The 21,643-nt window shown below is 48.6% G+C and overlaps 1 protein-coding gene across 2 annotated transcripts in view; it reads right to left on the bottom strand.

Moving 5' to 3' along the window:
- Positions 1-20,102, bottom strand: part of KIF6 (kinesin family member 6) — a 374,519-nt gene extending 354,417 nt beyond the window's left edge. For both annotated transcript variants that reach the window (XM_089690367.1, XM_089690368.1), the window contains exons 1-3: positions 19,967-20,102; positions 9,630-9,739; positions 3,025-3,099 (exon numbers count right to left, since the gene is read on the bottom strand). In XM_089690367.1, the coding sequence (XP_089546493.1) occupies positions 3,025-3,099; positions 9,630-9,739; positions 19,967-20,041 (260 nt within the window). In that variant the 5' untranslated portion in view covers positions 20,042-20,102. The remainder of the gene's footprint in view (positions 1-3,024; positions 3,100-9,629; positions 9,740-19,966) is intronic.
- Positions 20,103-21,643: the final 1,541 nt, after the last annotated feature.

Genomic DNA, 21,643 nt, shown 5'->3' with positions numbered 1-21,643 from the left:
GCTCCCCCTCGGAAAGGCGAGCAAACCCCAGCTGCATGGGTTCCCCACCAGACAAGCTATCCCCAGGAAGCGTGGGAGGAGAGGGAGGAACGGGTGGGACAGAAAACGCAGGTGCCAGTCGATTGGAAGGCCTCCGCAGGCGTTCCTTGAGTGAAGGCCTCTCCCTGAGCCTGGTGTCAATCAGGATCAAGAAAGAGATGAGCTCCTCCAACACCACAGGCAGTTCCTTAGCTGCGATCTCGTCCTTCAATGTGTCAGAAAGACCATGGGAAAACGCAGCCACCAGAGCCTCATTGTTCCAACCGACCTCTGCCGCCAGGGTACGAAACTCTATAGCGTACTCGGCAACGGTCCGTGAACCCTGATGCATGGTCATGAGCAGCTTGGCCGCCGAGGCGGAACGAGCCGGTACGTCGAATACCCTACGGAAGGCATCGACAAAACCGGAAAAATCTTGAATCACCGGGTCGTTCCTCTCCCATAAGGGATTTGCCCAGGCCAAGGCCTTGTCTGAGAGTAGTGAAATTAGGAACCCCACCTTTGACCTCTCAGACGGAAAGGCGTGGGGTATTAATTCAAAATAAATACCCACCTGGTTGAGGAACCCACGACACTGACTCGGCTCACCCCCAAAGCGCTGTGGAAGAGGGGCAGAGCCAGTCATACCTCTGGGTGCCGCTGATGCAGCCGTCGAGGTTGTGGACTCAATAGGCGGAGAAGCAGCGGGAGAGACCACCGGAGTGACTACCGGCCTAATAGCACCAGGAGCAAGGTGTGCAGTGCGTGCAAGCAGAGTTTGCAACGCCTGAGCGAACTGATCCAACAGGTGATCCTGTTGATCGAGTCTGGCGACTAGCATTGGGAGCGAAGGCGTGCCTGCACCGTCAGGGTTCATGGCACTTGTGTAATGTCAGGGCAGGAGCCGAGGAACGGACAGGCAGGCCTAACAATGTAACGCACTGGCTGACGACAACCACCACCCACAGACCGAAGTCCCTCAGGGCGCGGAGTCTAAGTCCCAGGCTGCCCTTCACCAGGGCCCCTGATGGTGGGGATGGACTTGACGCAGCCAGGAACCAGGTCGCGGCCCCCGAGACACCTCAGCTGCGGTAATGGCCGCCGCCAATGGCGTGTAGCTAGTGGAAGAGACAAAAGAGTAGTCAGACAAGCCGGGTCAACAACAGGACAAAACAGTACAGGGCAGCAGACGAGAATCACAGGTCACGAGCCGGGTTCAGCAACAGAGGGTCAGATCAAAGGAGAATACAAAGAATAGTCAAGTCACAAGCCGAGTCAGATACCAGGAGAGTCACGAGAGTCAGAACAGAGTAATAGCAACACAAAGACACAAGTGCAAAGAGCATGTGCGGGCCACAGGCTTATATGTCATCAGTCACACCCCTCTGGGGGATGGACCACAGAGACCTGAAGGCATAAAAGGATTCCCACCATGCACAGCAGAATCCAAGATGGACGCCAGCACATGGAGTAACATAACCTCAGGGAAAAGGTAGGACCTCGACAGGAAGTGACAAAATACTTGCCGCTTCCAGTTTCTTGAGACCATAGAGATGATCGGGGATGTTCTAGTCCTTGGTCATCTCTATGGTCAGCTGGAACAATTAGCACATGTGCAGCTCAGTTTACATTCCAGCACAGAACTTGTATTCAGGATATGACCAGCCAAAGAAGACGGTCACAATCCAGCACCCAAAAGAAGCCGGGTAGAAGATGTTGGTGCCAGTAAGGGACGTCGGACTTGAAGGAAAAGTAATTATCACAGACTTTAGTTACACTTATTAACAGGTTAACAGAAAAACTTCAACACTGGGGCTCATTCACGCTAGCTGGGCTCTCTGAAGAGCGTTCCACCTTCAGATCGCTCTTCAGAGAGCATCTGACAGGCGGTGAGGAGACCTTGTATTACCTTGTCAACGCCTGTCAAAAAATAAACGTCAGCAGCTACAAAAACTGTAGCTGCTGACTTTTAAAAAACAGCCACTTACCTGTCCCTCGGTCCCGCGGTGTGTCTCCCGCAGACCGTTTCAGCGGCTGTCCTGTATTCCAGGAGGCCGTAATCTACAGTGTGGGCACCCGGCTGTGATAGCTTGCGGCTTCAGACCCGGGTACCCACTGCGCATGCGTGAGTAGCACTCAGTGGCGGACTGACAACTCATGGGGCAATAGAGGACCATGGGGCCCCTGTGTCCTCGCCCATGCTCAAACCACACCCAAAAAAGCCTATGAAAAGGTACCAGGAGCATCTCACGGGGCCCCCTACTGACCCCGGGCCCACACGCAGTGCCTGAGTTTCCAAATGGTCAGTCCGCTCCTGGTAGCGCTGCGCTTTATGAATGGTCCTGTAGTCTTCTGGGACCTGGTCACATGTCCCAAAAGACTGCAGGGAGGGGGGGGGGACAGACACACCTTCCGTTTCCGATCGCCTAGGCGATTGGACCAGAAGTGGGAGCGGGTACCTGTCAAATTTGAGTATCCGCTCCCCAAGGATCCTTAATGGGGAGCAGTCCTTAAAGTGGAACTTCCCCTTTTTAAGCTCTGGAAGGTTTTATGCCCTTCATGACCGGGCCATTTTTTTTTTTTGCAGTTCAGCACTGCGCCACTTTAACTGGCATTTGCTCAGGCATGCAACACTGTACCCAAAAAAAAAAAAAAAATTATATCATTTTTTTCACATGAATAAAGCTTTCCTTTGGTGGTATTTGATCACCACTAGGTTTTTTATATTTATTATTATATAACTGGGGAGCGGGGTGGGGGGCAGTCCTTAAAGCGGAACTTCCCCTTTTGGGTGGAGCTCCGTTTTAAATCCCGCACTAGTGAGCATTGCACGCAGCTGCAAGGTGGCCCTATTCACTTGAAAAGCGACAGGGGGTAACCATGGAATGTGTCCAGAAGGTAACAGTTGGGGGAAGGGGCAATAAAAGCGCAGCTCAACCATGGAGTTTTACCGCCTCCCAACCACCAGCCCTTAGACATCACATTACAGACATACGGTCACCGTACCTCTCAGCTACCGGCTTGGCGATACATTCGAATACGGCGTCTTGCTTTGCGTCCTGGTCGAAGGTCTCCTGGAACCTGCAACACATCCAGCAATTAGAACCGTTTCTCGCCTCGGAGGGTGACACAGCGCAGTTCATGCGGCCAGTGTTTTTACAGATAAATCGGCCGTCCCGTACCTCGTAAAACACGGGCAGAGCCAAACAAAGCGCTCCTCTGTTCCCTGGCACTGCCCTCCCCGCCGCCATTGTCAGCACAGCCGCGGCGGAGATTAGCTCTGGGCAGTAAAATTCACCCCGCTGGCTGAAAATGACATCAATCTGGGATTTGTATTTCACATTAAGAAAACACAGGGAGGGGGCGGCGGGGGGCGGGAGGGTGCGGGGAGCCAGGTGCAAGGGGCTGCCTGTTGCTAGATTTGCGCAGCGCCGGCTCCACCAACACGAGGAAATTAAACACGTTCAGCGTGAAGCCAATTCACAAATCGTTTTCTATGGGGAAGCCTGTCAGTCACCGGGAAGATAAATACAGAACGGACTCCTAAAAAAGAATTTACACGTCACCAACTTCCATCACAAAGAGAAATATTAAATCTGACCTCCGGCCCCCCCTCCAGTCTCGTACAGTTGTACCGGCTCCTCTCCCGGACTGAAAGGGGGACTCTATTGGGGACACCTGATGTAAAGGGGGACTCTATTGTGGACACCTGATGTAAAGGGGGACTCTATTGTGGACACCTGATGTAAAGGGGGACTCTATTGGGGACACCGGATGTAAAGGGGGACTCTATTGTGGACACCTGATGTAAAGGGGGACTCTATTGTGGACACCTGATGTAAAGGGGGACTCTATTGTGGACACCTGATGTAAAGGGGGACTCTATTGGGGACACCGGATGTAAAGGGGGAATCTATTGGGGACACCGGATGTAAAGGGGGACTCTATTGGGGACACCGGATGTAAAGGGGGACTCTATTGGGGACAGCGGATGTAAAGGGGGACTCTATTGGGGACACCTGATGTAAAAGGGGACTCTATTGGGGACACCTGATGTAAAGCGGGACTCTATTGTAGACACCTGATGTAAAGGGGGACTCTATTGTAGACACCTGATGTAAAGGGGGACTCTATTGTAGACACCTGATGTAAAGGGGGACTCTATTGTAGACACCTGATGTAAAGGGGGACTCTATTGTAGACACCTGATGTAAAGGGGGACTCTATTGTAGACACCTGATGTAAAGGGGGACTCTATTGTAGACACCTGATGTAAAGGGGGACTCTATTGTAGACACCTGATGTAAAGGGGGACTCTATTGTAGACACCTGATGTAAAGGGGGACTCTATTGTAGACACCTGATGTAAAGGGGGACTCTATTGTAGACACCTGATGTAAAGGGGGACTCTATTGTAGACACCTGATGTAAAGGGGGACTCTATTGTAGACACCTGATGTAAAGGGGGACTCTATTGTAGACACCTGATGTAAAGGGGGACTCTATTGTAGACACCTGATGTAAAGGGGGACTCTATTGGGGACACCTGATGTAAAGGGGGACTCTATTGTAGACACCTGAGGTAAAGATTTGCGCAGCGCCGGCTCCACCAACACGAGGAAATTAAACATGTTCAGCGTGAAGCCAATTCACAAATCGTTTTCTATGGGGAAGCCTGTCAGTCACCGGGAAGATAAATACAGAACGGACTCCTAAAAAAGAATTTACACGTCACCAACTTCCATCACAAAGAGAAATATTAAATCTGACCTCCGGCCCCCCCTCCAGTCTCGTACAGTTGTACCGGCTCCTCTCCCGGACTGAAACGGCTGATTTCACTGCACACTGTGAGCTTCTCGCAATGTGCGTTAGAAGCTGCAGCAAGTCAGACAGAGCTCCGCCTCATTTCCTGGCTGGAGGACGTCCGGCATCATCTAGCACTTTCCTCCCTGCCCTGCCTGTCCCTGACCCCGCCCCTTTCATTCACTGGATTTCAGTTCTGTCAATCATGGAGGCTCAGCATCCCATGTGGGCGTTATCTAGAGTGATCTGTATACAAATACAGCCCACTCCCCCAACATGACACTTTTCCATCAAGACATTTTTGATATTTGCATAACTCCTCCCAAGAGCCAACCCACTGGGGGGAGTTGCACATCACCGCCCAGCCTGAGCGTATAGGATTCCTGTACATTACATGAGTGCCATGCCGCCCAAGAGGAGGGACCGCCCACTGCACTGGAAAAAAAGGAAGGACATTTCCTGTGGTTGGGAACGGGGATCTACCCCTCACAATTGGTCCACAGATATGATGGACTGCCTTGATGACCAATAGGTAGGTGTGGACAGCTCCAGGACATGGTCATCCAGCAACCAGGGCAAAAATGGAGAATTGAGAACCCCCCCACACCCCCGCCAGGTGGAGTTTCCAGTACAGCCCCCTTTAACATCAGGTGTCTTCAACAGAGTGACCCTTGATATCAGGCGTCCCCAATAGAGTCCCCTTTACGTCACATGTCCCCCGTTTAGTCCTCCATTACATCACGTCCCCAGTTTAGTCCTCCATTACGTCAGATGTCCGCAATAGAGTCCCCCTTGACGTCAAGCGTCCACAATACAGTCCCCTTTTACGTCAGGCGTCTACAATAGAGTCCCCCTTGATGTCAGGCGTCTACAGTAGAGTCCCCCTTGATGTCAGGCATCTACAATAGAGTCCCCCTTGATGTCAGACGTCTACAATATAGTCCCCCTTTACCTCAGGTGTCTACAATATAGTCCCCCTTCACATTAGGTGTCTACAATATAGTCCCCCTTTACATCAGGTGCCCCCAATAGAGTCCCCCTTTACATCAGGTGTCCCCAATAGAGTCCCCCTTTACATCAGGTGTCCCCAATAGAGTCCCCCTTTACATCAGGTGTCCCCAATAGAGTCCCCCTTTACATCAGGTGTCCCCAATAGAGTCCCCCTTTACCTCAGGTGTCTACAATATAGTCCCCCTTCACATTAGGTGTCTACAATATAGTCCCCCTTTACATCAGGTGCCCCCAATAGAGTCCCCCTTTACATCAGGTGTCCCCAATAGAGTCCCCCTTTACATCAGGTGTCCCCAATAGAGTCCCCCTTTACATCAGGTGTCCCCAATAGAGTCCCCCTTTACATCAGGTGTCCCCAATAGAGTCCCCCTTTACATCAGGTGTCCCCAATAGAGTCCCCCTTTACATCAGGTGTCCCCAACAGAGTCCCCCTTTACATCAGGTGTCCCCAACAGAGTCCCCCTTTACATCAGGTATCACCAATAGAGTCCCCCTTTACATCAGGTGTCTACAATATAGTCCCCCTTTACATCAGGTGTCCCCTGTAGAAACCCCCTTTATATCAAGTGTCCCCAACAGAGTCCCCCTTGTCATCACGTGAGCATCAGGTAAAAAAAAAAAGTGCATTTATTATTTCTGGTTGCAGGAGCCTGGACAGCATTGCACCACTGATCAGCAGTGTATGAAATCCAGCAGCAGCTGCAGCATTAGGAACGAGTTATAGGGTCGGGGATTATATATCCCATTCCAGTGTCTGCAGATGACACCGAGCTGTGCCGGGAATAACCTCCTTACAGGATGTCTCCAACTTACAAGCCGACCTCAATGTAATTGGGGGACTATGGGGCCAATGAGGTTCAATGTTGATAAATGTAAGGTTCTGCACTTGGGGGCTAAGAATATGCATCATACATACTAGGGGGGTACAACTGGGGGGGGGTCAATGGTGGAGAAGGATCTGGGGGGGGTCAATGGTAATAATGGCAGCAATGCCAAGCTGCAGGTTCTAAAGTGAGCAAAATCCTCTCTTGTCAGCCTCATTAGTTATACCTCATCTGGAATATGCAGTTCAGTTTTGGCTCTAATTCATAAAAAGAACATTGGGGAACTGGAGAAAGTAGAGAGAAGGGCAACCAAACTGATACGAGGCATGGAGGAGATCAGCTATGAGGAAAGATTAGAGGAACTGAATTTATTCTCTACTGAGAAGAGGAGATTAAGGGGGGATATGATCTCCATGTATAATACATAAGGGGGGATATGATCTCCATGTATAATACATAAGGGGGGATATGATCTCCATGTATAATACATAAGGGGGGATATGATCTCCATGTATAATACATAAGGGGGGGATATGATCTCCATGTATAATACATAAGGGGGGATATGATCTCCATGTATAATACATAAGGGGGATATGATCTCCATGTATAATACATAAGGGGGGATATGATCTCCATGTATAATACATAAGGGGGGATATGATCACCATGTATAATACATAAGGGGGGGGGATATGATCTCCATGTATAATACATAAGGGGGGATATGATCTCCATGTATAATACATAAGGGGGGGATATGATCTCCATGTATAATACATAAGCGGGGGATATGATCACCGTGTATAATACATAAGGGGGGATATGATCTCCGTGTATAATACATAAGGGGGGATATGATCACCATGTATAATACATAAGGGGGGATATGATCTCCGTGTATAATACATAAGGGGGGATATGATCACCATGTATAATACATAAGGGGGGGATATGATCTCCATGTATAATACATAAGGGGGGATATGATCACCATGTATAATACATAAGGGGGGATATGATCTCCATGTATAATACATAAGGGGGATATGATCACCATGTATAATACATAAGGGGGGATATGATCTCCATGTATAATACATAAGGGGGGATATGATCTCCATGTATAATACATAAGGGGGGATATGATCTCCATGTATAATACATAAGGGGGGATATGATCTCCATGTATAATACATAAGGTGGGATATGATCTCCATGTATAATACATAAGGGGGGGATATGATCTCCATGTATAATACATAAGGTGGGATATGATCTCCATGTATAATACATAAGGGGGGATATGATCTCCATGTATAATACATAAGGTGGGATATGATCTCCATGTATAATACATAAGGGGGGATATGATCTCCATGTATAATACATAAGGGGGGATATGATCTCCATGTATAATACATAAGGGGGGATATGATCTCCATGTATAATACATAAGGTGGGATATGATCTCCATGTATAATACATAAGGGGGGATATGATCTCCATGTATAATACATAAGGGGAGGATATGATCTCCATGTATAATACATAAGGGGAGATATGATCACCATGTATAATACATAAGGGGGGATATGATCTCCATGTATAATACATAAGGGGGGGGGGGGATATGATCACCATGTATAATACATAAGGGGGGGATATGATCTCCATGTATAATACATAAGGGGGATATGATCTCCATGTATAATACATAAGGGGGGATATGATCACCATGTATAATACATAAGGGGGGGATATGATCTCCATGTATAATACATAAGGGGGGGGGGATATGATCACCATGTATAATACATAAGGTGGGATATGATCTCCATGTATAATACATAAGGGGGGATATGATCACCATGTATAATACATAAGGGGGGATATGATCACCATGTATAATACATAAGGGGGAAATGATCTCCATGTATAATACATAAGGGGGGATATGATCTCCATGTATAATACATAAGGGGGGATATGATCTCCATGTATAATACATAAGGGGGGATATGATCTCCATGTATAATACATAAGGGGGGATATGATCTCCATGTATAATACATAAGGGGGGATATGATCACCATGTATAATACATAAGGGGGGGATATGATCACCATGTATAATACATAAGGGGGGGATATTATCTCCATGTATAATACATAAGGGGGGGATATGATCTCCATGTATAATACATAAGGGGGGATATGATCTCCATGTATAATACATAAGGGGGGGATATTATCTCCATGTATAATACATAAGGGGGGATATGATCTCCATGTATAATACATAAGGGGGGATATGATCTCCATGTATAATACATAAGGGGGGGATATGATCTCCATGTATAATACATAAGGGGGGGATATGATCTCCATGTATAAATACATAAGGGGGGATATGATCTCCATGTATAATACATAAGGGGGGATATGATCTCCATGTATAATACATCAGTGGCTCATATAGTGAACTCGGTGTAGTTATTCCCCCTGAGGTCATCACAGAGGACAAGGGGGCGCTCTTTACATCTGGAGGAAAAGAAATGTAATCTCCAAACACGGAAAGGTTTCTTCACAGTAAGAGCTGTGAGAATGTGGAATAGACTCCCTCCAGAGTTGGTTGTGGCCAGCTCAGTGGATTGCTGTAGGAAAGTCCTGGATTCTTTCTTGGATACACAGAATATAACTGGATATAACATTTATAGGGAAAGTTGATCCAGGGAATATCCGATTGCCTCTCGGGGGATCAGGAAGGAATTTTTCCCTGCAGGAGCAAATTGGATCGTGCTTTGCTGGGTTTTTTTGCCTTCCTCTGGATCAACTGTGGGTGTAGGATTATAACTTTTTTTTATTTTATGGTTGAACTGGATGGAGTTTTGTCTTTTCAGCCAGACTAACTATGTAACTGGCAATGGTGATCCGTGAAAAAGAGGAAAGCAGACGAGTGAAGATACTCCACCTGAATCGGTAAGTCTCCCGCTTATTATTAACAAATCCGTCCGCCAGATCCCGAGGAACGGTGACCTCCAGGGAGGAGCCTCCAGAGTCATCGTGGTTGATGGAATATATCTGAGGAGAGAACGAGAGGTAAAGATCAATGGAGACACGCAGTGCACAGAGCCCATACACACTACAGGAGGGGGTGTTCGGTACCAATGTACACCATACAGCCGAACATCGGTGACACCCGACCTTCACTTCTTCTATGTGGTGGAACTACGCGGCATCTGAGCGCCCCAAACCGAAAACGCTATTGAATTTATTTTTGATATTGAATGTCTCCATGCTTTATTTTGCTGGAAAAACACTTTGAAACCCCCCCCCCCCCAGCATCTCTAATCACAGCCATCTTGAATAAGGCAGATGATTCATGTAGCATTTACTTCCTGGAATCCATCCGCTCGTAGCTCAGGCATACAGGCAAAAGGGTGTCTTTAGCTGAGAAAGCCCCTCCTCCCATGAAGACTGATGGGATGTATGAAATAATTTTGGCCTAGGCCAGAAACCAGGAAGTAACAGAAGAAATGTCAAATAAGTTTAAAACAAGAAATAATAATAATTTAACTTCATTGCCATGATTGGACGATGCGATGCTGACAGTGCAGTGATTGGACGATGCGATGCTGACAGTGCCGTGATTGGACGATGAACAGATCATGCTAGCAACATAAGGATTACAAATAGTTCATGTTGGTCGGCAGAGTTTAGTTCCGCTTAGACTGATAGATTTCCTTCTTAAAATGTCCTTTTATTTATTTATTATTTATTTCAGGTACTTATATATCGCCATCAATTTACGCAGCACTTTACATATATATTGTACATTCACATCAGTCCCCGCCCCCGAGGAGCGTACAATCTAAGGTCCCTAACTCACATTCATACATACACATACTAGGGACAATTTAGACAGGAGCCAATTCACCTCCCAGCATGTCTTTGGAGTGTGGGAGGAAACCGGAGTACCTGGAGGAAACCCACGCAGGCACAGGGAGAACATGCAAACTCCAGGCAGGTGGTGCCATGGCTGGGATTCGAACCAATGACCTTAATACTGCCAGGAGGAAGTGCTAACCATTTAGCCGCTGTGCTGCCATTTTCACTTTTTAAACATTTTTTTGGTCCTCAGGGCTGCCGATCCCCTGAAGCCGGTTTGCAGCCACTTCTTGCACTCCAGTGATGCAGCATGGCATTCCTCAGGGGGAGGGATTCTGGATGGTGACGACATTGGACCATGCCTGTGTAATGTGTGTTGTAAAGACCACTTGTACAGCCCCAAGGACAGGATGACAACACAGAAGCACAACTGGGAAACAGGGACAGAGCGTGGTCACCCTATAACAGGATCTGTCTGAAAAAGGGCCCCTATGGCAGGATCACCAGGGATTATTTTATTCAAAGTTGCAGAATGAAAAATATTTAATACAAACTTTTGAACGACTTTAACCCCATGTGTACCAGGCTGTAGACACCCCTTCATTAAAGCGGAGTTCCACTCACCTGTCAAAAAAAAAAAGTCAGGAGCTACAAAACCTGTAGCTGCTGACTTTTAAAAAAACAGCCACTTACCTGTCCCTCTGTCCCGTGGTGTGTCCCCCGCAGCCCGATTCACCGGCCATCCTGTATTCCAGGAGGCCGGCATCTTCAGTGTGGGCACCCGGCTGTGACAGCTTGCGACTTCATCGGCGGGTACCTACTGCGCAATTGGCCAATCAGGGATCACATGATCGGGACCTCACACAAAGGTCCCGTACGATGATCGATGTTCCACTGTGTCCTGAGGACACAGCGGTCACCGGATCGCAGTGCTGTGCGCTTCCAGGGAGCGTGCACAAGCAGGGAGCAGGGAGTCCATTAACCTCCCTGGCGGTATTCCCGAGTGTAGCTCGGGGTAACATTTCAGTACCAAAAGCGGTAACCCCGAGCTACACTCGGGCTTACCATGCGGCACTGCTCCGGCAAGTGTTCTTCACTTACCTTACCCTGCGCTCCCACGATGTGTCCCCTGCAGCGTCCCCGGCCATCTCCTCCGGCCGATGCCGGCATCCGGCTTCTGTGTCCTGTCCCTGTGACGTCGGGACGTACGGGCGCCACCGCCGCCGCCGGCGGGAAATTTAAAAATTTTAAAAAATGTCATTTTTTTTTTTTTACATTTTACACAGTAAAACATTGCTGTTTCAACCTATTTCACATACATTTTGTCCCGAGTGCTTTGTCCGGCGCCCTGCCTGCATTTTGTCTGTTCTTTCTGCCTGGAAACTGAGAAATGTCCATGGCGTCCAAAAAGTGTCCCTTTAGGTCAAAAGCGGTTTAGATCAGCTAGAGAACAGCGATAGTAAATCAGAACCACTTGCAGAATTGAGTGATAATGATTGGTGGGGGAAATTCGTCATCAGAAACTGAAAACGATTTTGCGACTTTGCTCAGCGATGTGCGAACTTGGCGCTCTATTTCACATTTCAGTGTTTTTGGTTTGATTATATTATTGAATTAAATTTTTTATTATTTTTATATTATTTTTATGATTATTTATTAAATTATAATTTATGATTTTGTGTTTCAAATTTTATCATCCCCGGGATGTTTACTAGACTCTTGTTCGGACAGATTTCAGTGAGTTTTTCCTAAAAATTACAGCCTACAATAAAAAAAATACATATTTCCATGCAAAAAAATTTACCGCTTTCAGCACCAAAAATCTGAAATAATCATACCGCCAGGGAGGTTAATAAATGGCCACCCGTCCCTGCACTGCTCCCGTCCGGCTGTTTATATACATGGGCCGGACGTTTGATCAGATGCTTTCAGAGGCTGGTAACAGTCTGTTCACATCAGACTGAAACTGGAAGTGACAATACTTGTCGCTTCCAGTTTCTTGAGACCATAGAGATGATCGGGGATGTTCCAGTCCTTGGTCAACTCTATGGTCAGCTGGAACCGTTAGTACATGTGCAGCTCGGTTTACATTCCAGCACAGAACTTGTATTCAGGATATGACCAGCCAATGAAGACGGTCACAATCCAGCACCCAAAAGAAGCCGGGTAGAAGATGTTGGTGCCAGTAATGGACGTCGGACTGTTGAAGGAAAAGTAATTATCACAGACTTTAGTTACACTTATTAACAGGTTAAGAGAAAACCTTCAACACTGGGGCTCATTCACGCTAGCTGGGCTCTCTGAAGAGCGTTCCACCTTCAGATCGCTCTTCAGAGAGCATCTGACAGGCGGTGAGGAGGCCTTGTATTACCTTATCAACGCCCTGTCAAAAAATAAAAGTCTGTAGCTGCTGACTTTTAAAAAACAGCCACTTTCCTGTCCCTCTGTCCCGTGGTGTGTCCCCCGCAGCCAGATTCACCGGCCATCCTGTATTCCAGGAGGCCGGCATCTTCAGTGTGGGCACCGGCTGTAATAGCTTGCGGCTTCATAGTCGGGTACCTACTGTGCAATTGGCCAATCAGGGATCACATGATCGGGACCTCACACAAAGGTCCCGTACGATGATCGATGTTCCACTGTGTCCGGAGGACACAGCGGTCACCGGATCGCGGTGCTGTGCGCTCCCAGGGAGCGTGCACAAGCAGGGAGCAGGGAGTCCATTAATAAACGGCCACCCGTCCCTGCACTGCTCCCGTCCGGCTGTTTATATACATGGGCTGGACGGGAAGTGGTTACGTCCTGTAAGTTGCAAGGTGGGACCTCCATGGATCGGACTTGTTTTTCCAGCACAGCCCACGGCTGCTCAATTGGATTGAGATCTGGAGAATTGTAGGCCAAGTCAACACCTCAAACTCGTTGTGTTCCTCAAGCCATTATTGACCTCTTTTGCAGTGTGGCGGGGCGCATTATCTTGCTGAAAGAGGCCACTGCTATCACGGAACACGGTTCCCACGAAGGGGTGTAGTTGGTCACCAACGTTTAGGTAGGTGGTACATGTCAAGTAACATCCATAGGAATGGCGGGAGCCAAGGCTTTCCAGCAGAACATACCGCAAAGCATCACACCGCCTCCGCCGGCTTGTCTTCTTCCCATACTGCATCCTGGCGCCATTTCTTCCTCAGGTAAGTGACGCACACAACCGGCCACCCACATGGTGGAAAAGAAAACACGATTCATCAGACCAGGCCACCTTCTTCCATGGCTCCGTGCTCTGTGCCCATTGTAGGCTCATCTGGCTGTGGATACGGGTCAGCATGGACACCCTGACCGGTCTGCGGCTACACAGTCCCATACACAACAAACTGCGATGCTCTGTGTGTTCTGACACCCTTCTATCAGAACCAGCATTCACTTTTTCAGCAATTCCAGTAGCCCTTCTATTGGATCCGACTACATGGACCAACCTTCCCTCCTGATCAGTGAGCCTTGACCACCCGTGACTCTGTCACCAGTTGGCCGGTTCTCCTTCCTTGGACCACTTTTGGTTGGTCCTGACCACTGTAGACCAGGCACATCCCACAAGTTTTAGAGCTGCCCTGACCCAGTCATTTAGCCATTATAATCTGACTTTTGTCTCTCTCTCTCTATCCATTCAGTCATATCTGACCCTTGGCGATTTCACGGACCGTCACTCGTAAGCGACTTCTTCCATGAATTCTCTTAGCAATTATTTTACAGGGTAGGTTGCCAGGTCTTTCCCCAACCCCCACCATGCAGGAGATCCCGCGTGGCCAAGGATGAAACTAGAACAATTTAGACAGCATGTCTTTGGAGTGTGGGAGGAAACCGGAGTACCCGGAGGAAACCCATGCAAGCACAGGGAGAACATGCAAACTCCATGCAGGAGGCGCCATGGTTGGGGATCAAATCCATGACCCATTTACTGCACGGCTAACCACTAAGCCACTGTGCCGCCCCTGACTTTTGTCAAAGTCCCTCAAATCCTTACGCTTGTCCATTTGATCTGCTTTCAATACATCGACTTCAGGGACAACATGTTCACTTGCTGCTCAATATATCCCACCCACTTTCAGATGCCATTGCATTGAATTGTTATTCCCTTTACCGGTCAGTGGCCATAATGTTATGGCTGATCGGTGTATATGAATGTGATATCTCCACAACCGCCTCCCCCCTCTGCCAATCCCTTCATTGGCTCCCGATTGCCCAACGCATCAAATTCAAACTGCTAACCCTGACCTACAAAGCCGTTCACAATGCCGCCCCGAACTACATAACTGACCTGATACCCAGATACTACCCTACCCGTGCCCTCCGCTCCTCACAGGGCCTCCTACTCTCTAGCTCCCTGGTCTCCTCCTCCCATGCCCAAATGCAGGACTTCTCTAGGACTTCCCCCATCCTCTGGAACTCCCTACCCCAATCCATCAGACTGTCACCTACCCTCCTCACCTTCAGGTGCACCCTGAAAACCCTCCTCTTCAGGGAAGCCTACCCCACCCTCACCTAACACCCGACCTAACAACTAACCTCCTCCTCTCCTCCCACCACTCCATCCCCCACAGCCATTTCCTCCTGTACCACTATCCCCTCCCTCCTAGATTGTAAGCTCCCAGGATCAGGGCCCTCGAACCCCTCGTGTATTGTATTGTTACTGTCTTGTCTCATGTTCTGTCCTCCCGATATTGTACAGGCTGAGCATACCCTTTGGCGCTATATAAATACTGTATAATAATAATATCTAAACGATCCAACAGGAAATGATTTGCAGTACCGGAATGGCTGGTGTTCGGATACCAGAACCTGACACCTCAGGTGAACTATAGGGGGCCCATCGCGGATCTCCACCCAGATGGAATTCTGGGGACGCGTTCTGCAGTCTGGTGCAGCGGCTGCCTATACATATGGCTCTCCTCCGCCTGTCACCGTACATGAAATATTTCCATACATCCCGGATTAAAAGGACACGTCTCAGGATCCGATCCGAGCACGGAACCATCTACAATCCGTCAGGAAGACGTGACAAGACCCCAATAAACATACAGATGTGTCTTGGCAACCAATCCAACAATAGCAACTAAATAAACCCAACATCTGTCGGCGATTTCCAGCTTCAGGGGGGATTTCTGGAACATAAATTTACAGTAAATCTAAAGCCTGGATTTTTTTTTTTACCTTAAAAAATTCCCTACATTAAGGTAAAAAAAATCCAAGTGTTTGTATCGCCCCCCCCCCCTCACCCCTTTACACGTACCCGAGTCCCATATCCATCCCTCTCTCACAAAACGCGGCAGAAGTGGAAGCCACTGGCTTCTGCTGCTGTCAATTGAATACTGTGAGGAGGGAGCAGGGGGGCGGAACCGATTCATGCTGTGTGTATCAATAGACTCGCACAGTCCGGCTCAGGATTGAGCCCCCATAACAAGCGGCTTGCTATGGGAGGCACATAAAGAAAGAGGAGGAGCCAAATGCACTGACGGGGGACCCCAGAAGATGAGGTTTGGGTTCGCTCTGTGTAATACCATTACACAGGACAGTTAAAGAGGAGTTCCACTCACGCTGTCAAAAAATAAAAGTTCAGCAGCTACAAAAACTGTAGCTGCTGACTTTTAAAAAACAGCCACTTACCTGTCCCTCGGTCCCGTGGTGTGTCCCCCGCAGCCCGATTCATCGGACGTCCTGTATTCGAGGAGGCCGGCATCTTCAGTGTGGGCGACCGGCTGTGACAGCTTGCGGCTTCACAGCCGGGTGCCCACTGCGCATGCGCGAGAAGCGCCGCGCTTCCTGAATGGTGCTGTAGTCTTCTGGGACCTGTCACGTGTCCCTAAAGACTACGGGGAGGGACGGAGGGAGGGAGGACACCTTCCTCTTTCGATCGCCTAGGCGTTCAGACCGGAAGTGGCAGCGGGTACCTGTCAAATTCAGGTACCAGCTCCCCCCCGCCCCCCAAAGGTGCCAATCCTTAATGGGAAGCAGTCCATAAAGCAGAACTTCCCCTTTTGGGTGGAGCTCTGCTTTAAGTAGAACATGTTTGTTGGTTTAATTTAAAACAATACCTTTACAAATTTTTTTTTTTTAGTCCGCGCAGGTGCGAAAAAACGAAAAAAACCCGTAAGTGGACAAAAAACATGCAAATGCAAATCACAAAACACAAAAAAAGTGCACTTAGAGGTGTGCCTTAGTTCACCCCCCCCCCCCCCCCGAAGGGGTAGGACCTCTACCCTGATCCCCCAGGGCGCGAGGCTCCTGACAGGGACTGAGGTTTCCACATGGTCCACCTAGACAAAAGGCCTGGAGGACCCCTTTCCTTGTGGCTAGCCGAAGCCAATCACCGAGTACTAGGTCAAGGGGCTATCTGCTAGGTCAGGGACAGGGGAGGAAGGAACCTAATGGCCACGCATCCTTCCCCTAGACTTCAGGGCAGGCCCGAGGATCCACACCCTACCATCATAGTGAGAAAAAAAAAAAAAAAAACACACACAAAAGTGAAAGGTGACAAAATGTGGGAGAAAAATAAATAAATAAGTGGCCGTGCAATTGTGCGCTGGCGAGGCCCTGAGGCCTGTAGTAAAAACATTGCCCTGGACTTAGCCAAAAGGCCTAGTCCTAAAAGGCTCTTAACAAATGCTTCAACTCCCCCCCCCCCCCCATTTTGGATAGAGCAATGGAAGGTTATAAACCCTGTCAGTTTTTTTTTGGTGCCATCTGTGTCCCATTGGGGAGATTTCCCTTCACTTCCTGTCCCATAGCCAAAACAGGTAGTGAGAGGAAATCCCTGCAAATTAAGGGAATTCCTTGGGGGGGCCCCCAGGTCACCAGAACTAGTGTCCCCATTGGAAGATTACTCTATTACTTTTCTGGGGACAACTGAAAATTTGCGATTTTCTTTCACTTTCAATGAGAACGGTAAAACAGGAAAAAAGGAAAGAAGGAAAAAAAGGAAGGATGGAAAAAAGGAAGGAAGGAAGAAAAAAGGAAAGAAGGAAAAAAAAGGAAAAAAGGAAAGAAGGAAAAAAAAAGGAAAAAAGGAAAGAAGGAAAAAAAAAGGAAAGAAGAAAAAAAAGGAAGAAAGGAAATAAGGAAAAAAGGAAGGAAGGAAAAAAGGAAGGAAGGAAAAAAGGAAGGAAGGAAAAAAGGAAGGAAGGAAAGAAACGGAAAAAAGGAAAAAAAAAAGGAAAGAAGGGAAAAAAAAAGGAAGGAAGGGAAAAAGGAAGGAAGGGAAAAAGGAAGGAAGGGAAAAAGGAAGGAAGGGAAAAAGGAAGGAAGGGAAAAAGGAAGGAAGGGAGGGAAAAAAGGAAGGAAGGGAGGGAAAAAGGAAAGAAGGAAGGGAAAAGGAAAGAAGGGAAAAAGGAAAGAAGGAAGGCAGGAAAAAAGGAAGGAAGGAAAGAAGAAAAAAGCAAAGAAGAAGGAAAAAAGGAAGGAAGGGAAAAAGGAATGAAGGAAAGAAAACAGAAAAAAGGAAAGACGGAAAGAAGGGGAAAAAAGGAAGAAAAAAAAAAAAGGAAGGAAGGAAAAAAGAAAAAAGGAAAGAAGGAAGAAAGGAAAGAAGGAAAAAGGGAAACAAAAAAGGAAAAAGAAGGAAAGAAAAAAGGAAGGAAGGAAAGAAGGAAAATGTAAAGTGCCCCCCCCCCCTCTGCTCACATGCAAAGGTGAACCCACACATAGGTCGCACGCACATATGTAAACGGCGATCGCACCACATGTGGTCACAAGCGAGAGTAATAATTCTATCCCCAGACCTTCTGTGTCACTTTAAACTGGTAACCTGTAAAGGCTTTCAGCCATTTGCCTACCGGACACTTCCCCCCCCCCCCCTTCCTGCTGAGGCCAGTTTTCAGCTTTCAGCGCTATCACACTTTGAATGACAATTGCGCGGTCATGCAACACTGTACCCAAATAACATTTTTCTCATCTTTTTCACACAAACAGAGCTTTCCTTTTGGTGGTATTTCATCACCTCTGGGGGTTTTTTTTTTTTTGCTAAACAAATGAAAAAAGAAAATTCTGAAAAACAAAATTGAAAACAAAAAACAAAACCGTTTCTTCATTTCTGTTATAAAACTTTGAAAATATATCACTGATGTGTGCTGATAGGCTGCACTGATAGGCAGCAGTGATGAGGAGGCACTGATAGGCACTGTTAGGGTGCACTGATTGCGAGGCATTGATAGGCGGCAGTGACGAGGAGACACTGATAGGGGGCACTAATGGGGAGGCATTGATAGACGGCACTGACGAGGAGGCACTGATAGGGAGGCATTGATAGGCGGCACTGACGAGGAGGCACTGATAGGGGGCACTGATGGGGAGGCATTGATAGGCTGCACTGATAGGCAGCAGTGACAAGGAGGCACTGATAGGGGGCACTAATAGGCACGGTGAGGGGTCCCTGATAGGCGGCACTGACGAGGAGGCACTAATAGGCACACTGATGGGGAGGCATTGATAGGCTGCACTGATAGGCAGCAGTGACAAGGAGGCACTGATGGGGGCACTAATAGGCACGGTTAGGGGGCCCTGATAGGCGGCACTGATAGGGAGGCATTGATAGGGAGGCATTGAAAGGCGGCACTGACAAAGAGGCACTAATAGGCACACTGATGGGGAGGCACTGATAGGCTGCACTGATAAGCGGCACTGATGAGGCTACACTTATGGGTACGGATACAGCTGATCGAATGTTAAAGGGCCACTATGATTGGCCCTTTACCACGATGTGTGATCAGCGGTGTCTGATAATAGAGCACGCCAGTAGCGTGTCACAGGAGGCGTGGTTCCAGGTGGATGTCCATGGACGCCATCCTGGAACAAGAGCTGGGTTGCGTCCGTCTTCTGGCTATGGCGCCGTAATGACGTGATTGAATCATCCCCTATGGAGATTTTTCGGTACCGCAGTGTGGCGCCATTCCACAATGGTACAGTTTTAAAGTGCGTCATGTTTGGTATCTAATTACTCGGTGTAACGTCATTTTTTTAAACTTTACTAAAAAATTGGGGATTGCATTTTTGTGAACTAAAATTCATTCAAATTTATTTTTCCACAAAAAAAAAACTGCGCAGCGCAAATACCGTGCGACATAAAAAAACTGCAACACCAATCATTTTATTCTCCGGGGCCTCTGCTGAAATATATCTATAATGTTTGGGGGTCTGAGGGATCGTCTAGCGAAAAACAATCAGATTTTGACACGTGGGAGAGAAAGGTTACCCTGGACCCCACATTGATGCCTCAGTAACAAGGGAAACACAACTGTGCGCCCATAACTGTGACCCCCGGATACTAATCCCCGGTATAGTGGGTTCCAGGAATCTTCTGTCCCCCTAGTATAATGATTCCCCCACTCCTTCCTTCGTACAGTCACCGGTATAGCCCCCCCCCCTTCTCTCCCGGTATCTCACCCCGGAGGTATGACGACGGCTGTTCGGTCTGAGGCGGCAGTAGATACGGATAGCCTCCCGCACCATCTTCACCATAGCAACCGTATCCACGGACTCTACGGGACACGTGACCGGAAACAGATGCTCACATGACCTAAACAAACACAGTTGTCTTCTCCGCCCACAACATTGACACACCCTCCATGGAGACACGCCCACCGTACAGCACAGTCCTACTTATCAATATTCATAGAAACCCCGCCCCTTTATCTGTATAAGATCCACCCCTCCCCCTCCATACCCTGCACTGTACACCCCTCCCCCTCCATACCCTGCACTGTACACCCCTCCCCCCTGCACTGTACACCCCTCCCCCTTCCTGTATACCCTGCACTGTAAAACCCTCCCCCCTGTACACCCCTCCCCCTTCCTGTATACCCTGCACTGTACACCCCTCCCCCCTGTATACCCTTCACTGTACACCCCTCCCCTCTGCACTGTAGACCCCTCCCCCTGTATACCCTGCACTGTAGACCCCTCCCCCTGTATACCCTGCACTGTACACCCTCCCCCTGCACTGTAGACCCCTCCCCCTGTATACCCTGCACTGTACACCCCTCCCCCTGTATACCCTGCGCTGTACACCCCTCCCCCTCCATACCCTGTGCTGTACACCCCTCCCCCTGTATACCCTGTGCTGTACACCCCTCCCCCTCTATAACCTGCACTGTACACCCCTCCCCCCTGTATACCCTGCACTGTACACCCCTCCCCCTTCCTAGCAATTACTGACATGATAATCCTTCCCCGTCCTCCTGTATACCCTGCACTGTACACCCCTCCCCCTTCCTGTATACCCTGCACTGTACACCCCTCCCCCTTCCTGTATACCCTGCACTGTACACCCCTCCCCCTTCCTGTATACCCTGCACTGTACACCCCTCCCCCTTCCTGTATACCCTGCACTGTACACCCCTCCCCCTTCCTGTATACCCTGCACTGTACACCCCTTCCTGTATACCCTGCACTGTACACCCCTCCCCCTTCCTGTATACCCTGCACTGTACACCCCTCCCCCTTCCTGTATACCCTGCACTGTACACCCCTCCCCCTTCCTGTATACCCTGCACTGTACACCTCTCCCCCTTCCTGTATACCCTGCACTGTACACCTCTCCCCCTTCCTGTATACCCTGCACTGTACACCCCTCCCCCTTCCTGTATACCCTGCACTGTACACCCCTCCCCCTTCCTGTATACCCTGCACTGTACACCCCTCCCCCTTCCTGTATACCCTGCCACTCTCTGTTCCATAGTCCTGAGTTCTCTGGTAGTAATTGTTTGGTAAACTGAAGTCACATCAGAGTCACTCCAGATCAACAGGAAATTCTGAGCTAAAAATATCCAGACGTCATCGGGGGGCAGAACTTTCCCCAAACCCAGAGACCAATGAACATGGAAAACCAATCAGAACATCCCTCCTGTGCGCCCCCCCAATCCCATCCCTCCAATGTTGGCTCCTCCCTCCTGTACGTTCCCCAAAAACATCCCTCCAATGTCTTATCCTTCCTGTGTGCCCCCCAATCACATCCCTCCAATGTCTGCTCGTCCCTCCTGTGCGCCCCCCAATCACATCCCTCCAATGTCTGCTCGTCCCTCCTGTGCGCCCCCCAATCACATCCCTCCAATGTCTGCTCGT

This window comes from Staurois parvus, unplaced genomic scaffold (genome assembly GCF_062004578.1).
Source record: "Staurois parvus isolate SC_StPar_1 unplaced genomic scaffold, SC_StPar_1.0 ptg000529l, whole genome shotgun sequence".
Classification (NCBI taxonomy): Eukaryota; Metazoa; Chordata; class Amphibia; order Anura; family Ranidae; genus Staurois; species Staurois parvus.
The sequence above is the reverse complement of the archived record's forward strand: the minus strand, read 5'-3'. Positions and strand labels throughout refer to the sequence as shown.